This window comes from Sesamum indicum, linkage group LG5 (assembly GCF_000512975.1).
Source record: "Sesamum indicum cultivar Zhongzhi No. 13 linkage group LG5, S_indicum_v1.0, whole genome shotgun sequence".
NCBI lineage: Eukaryota > Viridiplantae > Streptophyta > Magnoliopsida > Lamiales > Pedaliaceae > Sesamum > Sesamum indicum.
Window position 1 is genome coordinate 15,370,407 of NC_026149.1, and position 10,895 is coordinate 15,381,301.

Here is a 10,895-nt window from a genome sequence, read left to right on the forward strand (position 1 = left end):
TGAAGACAAAAATACCCCTCCTTATATTTGAAAATGCTGACTGCTAGTCAAATTTAGGATTTTCATCTATTGTCGATTTTGTTTCTAGAGAGAAAGGAAGAGAGGCGACTGAGAGGAACCTTAAATACGAAATCCACTCAAATCGTTGAAAATCCACGACCGCCGGCAGCGAAATCCACTCAAACGCCGTTGCCCGCTGCTGCGACATCGGACAACATCAGTGCCGATTTTTCGAGCTCCAATTTCCGCTTCTTCTTCTTGAAAATCCTCCACCGCCGCCGGCGAACTATTTTCTTTCATCTCCCACCAAACACCGTCGCCCGCGGCTGCGACACCGAACACTGTAAGTCTCGATCTATACAGCTTCATATTTTGAACAGTCAAATCCACTTTTTCTTCTTGAAAATCCACCGCCGCCGCTGGAATATAATAGAGAATTTCTGAAAATAAAAATCTTCTTTGCCTGGGGTGGGTAGTTTCATAGGCTTGTACTGCAATATGGAGTTTAAATAAGAAAATAAGAATCTTCTTTCCAGTTTGGCACTGGGATGGGTAGTTTCATAGATATTATCAATCTAATTACAGAACTTAAACATGCCCAATACATTAATTTATTTAGCCTAATGGTACCTTTAAGGTATGCTTTAACCCACGTTAAGCTTTTAAAAGCTGGGAAACCAATAGATATCCATAGACTTGTACTGTTATATTTTTGAATATTTTTTTCTTTTCATGAGTTTTGTTGCTAACTTTTGTGTTTGTTTTTTACTTTAACGGAGGTTTTTTGTGAAGGGAAAAGCTGAGCAAGCATCAGATTTGAAAGCTAGTTAAGCTAGATCTTTCTGTCTATACTGCTTTTTTATTCATTTGGTTGGGATTAGGGTTTAGTATATTTTATTTCATTTTTAGGGGATTGTAGATTTTGTAATGCTGTCCCAACTGTGTTCGGTGTATGTATATTAATTTCTGGTCCACTTTGTGGTCCCGACTGTGTTGGGTCTATTTTTGGAGTCAATACATGTTTTAATTAAATAATGCTATGCTTTTATTGTTATATGCATGAAAAGCACCCTGCGTTAGGGTTTTGCTTCTTGCTGAAGCATTATTGATTATTTTTTTTTTGTTGGAAAGTTACTGTGCTTTTATTGTTATGTGCATTTGTACCCCTAGTGTTATGATTTTGCTTCTTGCTGAAGCATTATTTTTTTCGTGGTATATTTTATTTATGTGCAGATGTTACACATGACATAAATTTTTGGTAGGGTGGAAAATTTGTAAAACATCCTAAACTTAGTTATGTAGGAGGGCAAAAGAAAGTATTTGAGAAATTGGATTTGGATTATTTGGTTTTATATGAATTAGGAGAAATGTATTAATAGTGTGGGGGGAAAAGTTAGTACTTAAATGTTAATATAAAGATCTCACTCTACCATTAGAATGGGACATAAGACAAATTGAAGAAGAATGTCCTGATATTTGTTAGTTTGACTTACAACATTGTTATAAAAACTTGAAGGTTCCAGTAAATATTTATGTAGAGGAAGAGGATGTTGAACCTATTGAAGTCGTAGATAGTCAAGGTAATCCAGTTGAAAAGGAGTAGGAAAAAGAGATTAGATACTTGGTAGATGGAATAGATTTTGATGAATTAAATGGGGATGGGAATGAGAGTGAAGGTGATGGGAGGAAGGACTATGAGGGGCAGGGGTTGGGGGGGGTTGAGTGTGAGGGTGATGGGAGGAAGGACAGTGAGGGGCAGGGTATAGAGAGTCAAGGATTGGATGGGTTTTGAGAGTGTTAACTATGATGGGCAGGGGGGTGTGGCATTGGGAGATGATGTTCCAATAACTGAAAATGCTGAAAATCAAAGTGAGGATTGAAATTTCATTTCAGTTTTAGAAAATGAACCAAATCCACCTGAAAATGAACTGAATTTCACTGATGTTCCAATTACTGAAAATGTTGAGGTTCCAATTACTAAAAATTTCACTGATGTGCCAATAACTGAAAATGTTGAAAATCCAACTAGTAATTTCACTAAAATTCCAGTTCAAAACAATTCTGAATGACTGAAAAGGGAAAAGGAAAGATGCATAAAAGATTTTTGAATAAGTTCTCATCGAAATTTGATGATTCATCTGATGAGGACTATGTGTAAGGTAGTGAGGGGAGTGATAGTGAGGCCCCTAGTGTGGTTTTAGAAGATATTGAATGTGAATCTGATGATGATATTTTTCTGTCAAAAAATCCAACAAAAAAAGACTTGATGAAAAAATTGAAAAGAGTGATGAAAGAGAAAAATAGAAAAAAATTGCCTACAAGAGTTGAAATTGAAGTTGGAGAAAATGAATGGGCTAATGATGATCGAAATGAGGATGATTTGGTTAACTTAGAAGGTAGCGATGATAATGAAAATGAAAAGCATTCTATTTTTAAAGAACCTGATTCAATGAAAAATGTAAATCTGGTAGTTGGGTTGAAATTCCGAAATGCTGCACAGTTTAGGGTGGCTTTGAGGGACTGGTGCATACGGCACTGGGTAGATATTGAGTTTTTAAGAAATGAAGCTGCAAGAGTGACTGCAAAATGTAAAGTGGAGGGTTGTGAATGTAGGATCCATACCTCACCAATACAAGGTGGATCTATATTCCAAATTAAAACAATAAAGGGCAAGCATACATTTGTAAAAACATATGAAAATAGGCTTGCCAATGCATCTTATCTTGCAAAAAGAATTGAAAATGCAATAAGAGATAATCCAACAATTCCTGTTCAACAACTCAAAAATAGAATTCTCTCAATATGCAATGTGGATGTGAGTAGATTTATGGTGATGAGAGCCAAAAAAGAAGCTTTAGAGAGAATTAGGGGGGATGATAGAAAGCAATACAAACTGTTGTGGGATTATTGTGAAACTGTCAGAAATTGTAATCCAGGGTCTAAGCGCATACTTAAAAAACCAGAAAATTCTGATCCCCTAATTTTTGATAGAATGTATTTCAGTCTCCATGCTTTAAAGAAGAGGTTTATGGAAGGGTGTAGGCCAATCATAGGCCTTGATGGCTGTTTCTTAAAAACTGTTTATGGGGGTCAATTGCTTGTGGCTATGGGAAGGGATGAAAATAATAATATGTTCCCAATTACGATGGTTGTAACACAAGTAGAAAATAAGGACACTTGGGATTGGTTTGTGAGTGAGCTTTTGGATGAAATAGGGGGTATGGGCACCACAAAATACTCTTTTATTTCTGATACACATAAAGGTCTGTTGAGGCCTTAAAAGATTTGGTGCCAGAGGATAAACATAGATTTTGTTTGAGACACATGTATGAAAATTTCAAATTGAAATTCAAATATGTTGAACTGAAAGAATACTTTTGGAAGGCAGCCTCAACTACAACCAAAAGGGAATTTGAGGGTTTTATGAAAAATTTTGAAGAACTTGATCCAAAGATAAAAGTTGATGTAGAAACAGCTTCTGAATGGCTAAGAAAGACAAATCCACAACATTGGGCAAGATCACATTTTTCAGTTCATAGCAAATGTGATATTTTGGTGAATAATTTGTGTGAAAGCTTTAATAATTACGTACTACAGGCAAGGGACAAACCAATTATAAATATGTCTGAGTAGATTAGTATAAGATGATGTCTAGGTTGCAATTGAAAAGAGAGGGAATGGAGAAGTATGGAGAATCAATTTGCCCTAACATCCTAAAGAAGATAAACAAGCAACAAAATGTTGCAACAAACTGTTTTATTAGGTGGTGTGGTGGGGGAGAGTATGAAATTGACCACTTCTTTAGTAAGTATTTTGTTGACTTAGAGAAGAAACCATGCAGTTGTGGCATGTTTCAGTTAACAGGATACCCATGTTGTCATGCTCGTTCAACAATTATTTCAAAAAGTGCTAGAATAGATGATTATGTGGATGATTTTTATAAGAAGACAGTTTACCTTCAAGTGTATAATAACATGATACATGCTGTCCCTCGGGCACAAAATTACATAAAAACCAGTTTTCAGCCCTTTAAACCTCCTAAGATTAATAAGAAGAGGGACAGACCTAAGAAACTTAGGGGAGGTCCTAATGAGCTGTAGTCAAACATATCAACGCGAAAAGAATTAAACGCATACCTGCAGTAAATGTCTTCAAATAGGCTACAACAAGGGCAGCTGCAAGAATGAAAAACATCCAAAGTCAGGGTTTTTCAAGGTTTGTATCAGTTTTTTAATATGTTATATAATAATTTTAATCTGTTATGTAACAAAATTATTTTTTTGCAAGCAAATGTTGTTGTTTCTAAAGAAATCCCACATGGATCTCAAGCCCCCCACCCCTTTAAGCTAGGAGCAACCAAGTAAAAAGGTAATATCAAGCATGTTCAATTAATTATGCTCTTTCTATTTTATCCCTTCATCTTTTTTTTAAACTCATTTCTGATCACATTTTGCAAGCTACAGCAAAAGGAAAGAGAAAAAGCTGCAATCTAGTACAACCACCTGTACTTACACCAGGCTTTGCAACCCAGGTATGTTCTTCTTTATTAAAATATTTTCAAACCAACCCAACTACAACAAATATTTTTCTAAGTCCAAATTTAATGCAACAACAAGTAGGCTATCAAGGCCCTAGAAATGCATCCTTGTTGGGGAATGATATTCTAGCAACTTTTTCAATACCTACAACTAGGAGATACTACAAGAGGCCAACTATTTCACAAGTTTTGGACAAGCAGAAGGAAAGACAACAAGAGTAGTTCAGACCGCATCTTCATCTTGTAAATGGCCTTTTTTTGGGGTAAATGGCTTGTTCCTTTTGTAAATGTGAAATTTTTTTTCTATAATATGGCACTCAATGTTCCTTTTGTAATGTAGTAGTAAAAACAATATCAGGTTTCAATCCTTTCTAATGGAATGCAATTTTATGTTTTTGTCAATTTTGTTTAATGTTGATGTTTATTTTTTCTGTACATTTTCAGCTTCTATTTCTAAAATTTAAGCATGAGGAATCCAGTCACAAAAATGCCAAAAAAGTTAAAATACTTAAACATTAGAGTTTTATAAGTTTAGTTTACATTGTCTTCATTTTAACAACGAAACTACACTAACACAAAAAGAACACTGCCAACACAAATCGAAAAACTGACATTTCTACCAAGTGTTTCTTCTTTGATGTTAACACCAATAGATCCACCAGTCTACAAGTTTGACACAACTTCCTCACCATCGTCCGGAGCGCACTGTTCATCAAAGCCAGGAAAAAATTCTTCGCCACTGTGTACTTCAGCATGAAATTTTAGAGGAAACCCACTAGGTACCCATGTAGCTCTTTCGTGCTCCAACCAACGAAAAAATCTACAAACTTGATATCTGGAACAATAATATAACTTACCTTTCGAGGGTTTTGTTTGTGACTCCACTACTCTAATTTCGGCCTTCAAATTGCACAACATAAAGGCGTAGTTGAAAATCTCAGATCTAGTGATTGTGTGTTTTGCCTTGATTTGCTTTTTCGGAATAGGGAAGATGACCTTGACATTTCCTCTATTTCTGGAGAAAAAAACATGAGAAACAAGTGGAAGAAGGAGAAATTGCAATAACAGATGAGCAAGCTGCTGCACTTTTATTTGGGAAAAAATGCAGGGGGGTAGTTTGCTCTTTACACTAACACAGGGGAGTATTTTGCATTTAACCTCTTTCATTTGATGAAGAAGGGGCAGAATTGTAAAAAAAAATAACATAAATATGGCTTCCCAACCGCAATATTTTCGCTTGCTCCACACCTTGGACTCGCAGGGTCCAATTGCTACAATAAATTTTCACAGGGAGGTAACTTGGTATGTTTGTATCACAGGGGGGTATCATGCACATTACCTATATCACAGGTGGGTACGCTACACTTTTCCCTGTATATATATTATTCAAGAAGAATAAGGGTTCGTTCCTTTCAAATGGATGAAAATGGAAAGTGGAAGGAGAGAGGGAGGAAAAGAATAAATCTCAAATACTTTCTTGTTTGATACGAGATAAATATATTCAGAAGAGAACACTAATCTTTATAATTTTACTGAACAACCCTTCTCTTCATTTTGTATTAAAAATAAATAAATTAATAATATAATTTAAGTATATCAAAAATTTTAAAACCTTATTAATAAAAATATTTTATCAAATAAGAATGAGAATATTTTTTATAAATAAAAATATTCATGAAAATGAGTATTATTCATTTATTTTGAATTGTTTAGTATAAATAAAATAAAAATTACTAACAATATTTTCAACTAATGAATTCAAGTTCAAACATCAGTGTCTTGATTGATGACAGAAACAACTTTGGAAGAAAATTATATATAAAGATATATATGGGTAATAGAGTAAAAAAAATTTGTACTTTTTATCTTTTCGATCTTATACTTCCATTTTCTACCTAATTTTGAATGAAGACAAAGTTGGACCTCCAAGGGGTTTCATATAAATCGAGTGTCATTTCACCTCCATCTCTTCCCCATAACCAAACATCAAATTATGACTTATACAGTCATTTTAATTTCTATTTGCCTTATACTCCCAATTTTCACCCCAACCAAATGCATACTAAGAATAAAAACTGGCTCAACAAAGTCTAAGATTCGCTAAGAGAGTGTTTGCGCATATTTTAGAAAAGTGTTGTTCAGCTTCTTACTCCAAAAAACACTTTTAAAGTGTTTGAAAAACCAACTTCTGCTTTTGAAATGACAAAAAAAAGCACTTTTAAGTCAAAAGTTAGAAGCACCTTGGGAGGTACTTTTAACTGTAAATAAATCCAACTTTATGTTAGACTACTTACTTGTTATTAAAATAATCTTAATTCAACTTTACCGTTTTTAATTTATTTTTAAAATTATATATTTAAAGTTAATATTGGAGTTTTCAAATAATTTAAATTTTAACAATAATTAAATTTACACTTTCACATATTTAATATTTTAATTTTTTTATGTTTCATGTGCTGTATCATCTAATTATATTATTTTGTTAACATATTATTATTTCATCAATTAATAAATTAATTTTTTTTTGCAAACATGCAAGTTTAATTATTGTATATGAATCAATAATTATATTACTTATGAGAGCATTATTAAATTAAATATATTTTTAATATTTTTAAAAATATATATATGAAATACTTATAATCGAATAAAACTTATGATTCTTTATGAAAAAATAATTAATAATGATAAACAATAAATGAAATAATAGGAAAAAAGACAGTATTTTTTAACACAAAGGGACAAAACAATCTTTCATCTAAGTTTATTTCAAAAGTGATTTTTTCTCCAAATATTATCTAATTTAATTTTTATATGCTTTTCACTTTTTTTATAAACACTACCCACTTTTAATTCTATTATAACTTTTAGCTTTTCTTTATAAAAAAAAAACACTTTTAAAAATGTAGAAGTTTTTGCCAACACTCACTGGTTATTGCAATTGATCTCCTATCTAGACATTGTTTGAGCATTGGGATATCAAAATAATTGAGGTTCTATAAATAAATAAAAAGAAAAATAATAATTGAGGTTATAATTGTCAGGTCACGTCAAACAAGTATTGATGGAAGGGTCAAGAGACCCACAAGTATTTATGTTCACAGCAATGAGTACTATAGTTTATTGAATGAGGGATCGAACGAGCCGACCGAACGGGTGCCCACCAAACTTCATTGTCTGTCGAAACGTGGTAATTGGTATTTATTGTCTTTTTTTATATTTGTTTTAACTTGTTTTTAATGATTTGCTTTAAGGTTTATTTGTTTTAACTACTTTCTACTTTTTTTCTTTTTATCACATGTTTATTACCAATTACAAATTTTAACTGTCATTATTGAAATTTCATCGACAGTCGACGTAGTGTCAGTATTCCTCTGCGTTATTGCGTTTGTTGGGTGAGTAAAATATATATATTTTTCGTTGGTATTGAGTTAACGTCAAAATTCAATTCTAGTAAAAAATACAGTTAATTCGATGAATACTGAAATGTTATTATATACTGATTTAATTAAAACACCAATTACATTGAGAGTTTGAAGTAATTATTGAATTGACTGAATTTAAAAAAATACTTTTGTTTTAGTATTTGTTGCATCAATTAACTAATATCAAGTAGCGATTTTTTATCTTTAAATATGGTGAATTGATATTGTATGTTAAATTAAAATTTAAAATTGTTGATTTACAAAATTTGACCAAGTCTATAATAATTATGACATTGGTGTTAAAAATATATGAAATGTGTGGAAATAAGCTAAAGAGACTGAGGGAGTGACCCCGAGGCCACCGGTGGACACCTGCTCGATTGGCATCAACCGAGCCGGAATCCATCTAAAAGCTAAGCAGTTAGAAAAACAAATTATTTATTATTTTTAACATATTCTTTCACATGCAGGTGAAACTCTTAAGTGAAAACCAAATTATTTAAATATATTTGTCGAATTTTGCATGGGAAACTTTATTTTAATCAATTGATGACAATAAGATCTGAATACAAGATCTTTGTTTGACCTGATTCGGTATTGATCCAGGTCGGTTATATTGATTGGGTCGGATTCCTTGCTGAATAAGGGTCAGGTCGCAGGTGATCATAAGCTACAAGCGATGTAGATCCTAAGAACAGAGAAACTTGTTATGCTAGTTGGAAAGCCCCCAACTAAGGATTTTTGATACTTAAGTTAGAATGGATGAAGTCGAAAACGATCTAGAGGGTTTAAATGAAGTCCAAAGAGCAATAAATGCAACATACCATAAGTAATCCTGAACTGCATTATTTATAAGTTCCCATGCTTGTATAGGGTAGATCACGTGGCAAAATCTGGTGGAATGCCTACTAAAAGATCCAACGGCTAATATTCGATTCTTAATTCCGGGTTGGATTGGGCGAGTAGGTCCAGTGACTCGACCCTCTAGAAAGTGTGCGGATCTTGGGACATTCTTTTTTATTTTTTTGTATTTGAGGGGCATTCTTGTGTTTGTGGATCCCAAGCCGACTAGGAAATGATTTTCTTGAGAGTGGTGGGCTTTTGAAGAAATAGTGGAAGCGGTTAATGAGCAAATCTTAACTTGTATTTAATGTAATAATCAATTTGTTAATTTCTGCTTTACATTTTGAATGTAGATGTCTAAGAATCCAATAACCATGATTTTGGAGACAAACAAATTTAATGGAACGAACTACAATGATTTGCTTAGAAATCTGAGGATTGTCCTTGATTTTGAGAACCAGACTAACGTTCTGGATAATGTCGCTTCCTAGGACCTTGCCGGAGGGGTCCACATATAAAGAACGTGTAACGTTTGAAAGGTGGCATGAGGACAACCGGAAGGTCCGCAGCATCATACTGACATCGATGACAAACGATATCCAAAAATAGTACGATAGGCACGATGATGTTGCTTCGATAATGCTCCGCATGAAAGAGGTTTATGCGGTTCTGGATAGGCATATTAGATATGCCGCCACAAAAGCATTTTTCGGCACCAAGATGACTGAGGGATCCTCTGTACAAGAGCATGGGATCAAGATGCTTTCCATCGTGAAAAAGCTCGAGGATCTTCAAGCTAGGCTTGATAATGACACGTACATTGACGTGATCCTCCAGTCACTTCCTCCTTCTTACGACCCGTTTGTCATAAACTACAACATGAATGGACTTGAGAAGATCATAAACAAGTTGATTAACATGTTGGTCCAATACGAGGCAACGACCAAAAACTCTGTGCCTTCGGTGTTGGTCGGGAAGGCTACAACCTCTAAAGCGAAAGGCAATGGGGCCAGACGCTGGAAAAGGAAGAAGGGTAAGCCAAATGCCGCTGCAAGTACTTTGAGCGCTTCTATTGCCCTAGTGGGGATGGGCAAAGGTAAAGGGAAGGTGGGTTCCAAGTCAATAAGGGCAAATGATGTCTGTATGCATTGCCGCAAAAAGGGCCATTGGAAGAGGGAGTGCCCCAAGCTCCTCCCCAGTGCAGGTACATTTGTTATTGAGGTTAACATGATAACTAACTCTGCTTCTTGGGTATTGGATACCGGCTATGCAGCTTACATCTGAAATGATTTGCAGGTATTGGAAAGAAGCAGAAAGCTAAGTAAAGACGAGGTGGTCCTGAAGCTTGGCGATGGCAAGGCTGTTGCTGCTGAAGCTGTAAGGATAGTCCGCGTACCTGCTAGTATCAAGTTCGGATAAAATTGAAAGATTGCTATTATGTACCTAGCATGATCAAGAATATCATTTCCATTTCATTGTTAGACAATGTTGGTTTTGAGTTTATGATCAATAAAAATTATTTTATTTGATGAAGAATTGTTTTTCACATCTGCTAGGCAAGCTTCATAATGGTCTTTATATTCTCCAACAGCATAATTTTGTCATGACTGCTCAAAACAAACGTAAAATGGAAAATCAAGAAAACGCACAAATCTAACATGCAAAGCTAGGTCACATCTCTCAAGATAGGATTAAAAGGTTAGTAGACTCAAAAAGTCTATAGATAGATGATTCGAATCACCTACCAGCCTGTGGGTCTTGTCTGAAAGGGTAGATGACCAAGAAGCCTTATTTAGGACAAAGTACGCTTGCTAGTGGTCTGCTGGATTTGATCCATTCAAATGTTTGTGGGCCACACTGATTACACAAACCAGAGGTGGATTTTCCTACTTCATAACCTTTACCGATGATCACTCACAGTATGGTTATGTTTACCTAATGAGGTACAAGTCTGAGGCCTTTTGAAGGTTTAAAGAGTTCAGATTTGAAGTTGAAAACAAAATTGAAACCCTTTGGTGGGACCGAGGTGGTGAGCATTTAAGTGGGGAATTCTTAGATTACCTAAAATAGAATGGAATTCGCTCTCAGTG

The 10,895-nt window shown here is 34.4% G+C and overlaps 1 protein-coding gene across 1 annotated transcript; it reads left to right on the top strand.

Annotated features, from left to right (window-relative positions):
* On the top strand, positions 2,450-3,280 carry LOC105162779. The gene has a single exon (XM_011080899.1). It carries the CDS (start codon positions 2,450-2,452, stop codon positions 3,278-3,280), a length of 831 nt encoding a protein of 276 aa, XP_011079201.1.

Excerpts from the sequence above, each read along its gene's own strand:
- LOC105162779 (XM_011080899.1), top strand. The coding sequence starts at position 2,450 with ATGAAAAATGTAAATCTGGTAGTTGGGTTGAAATTCCGAAATGCTGCA.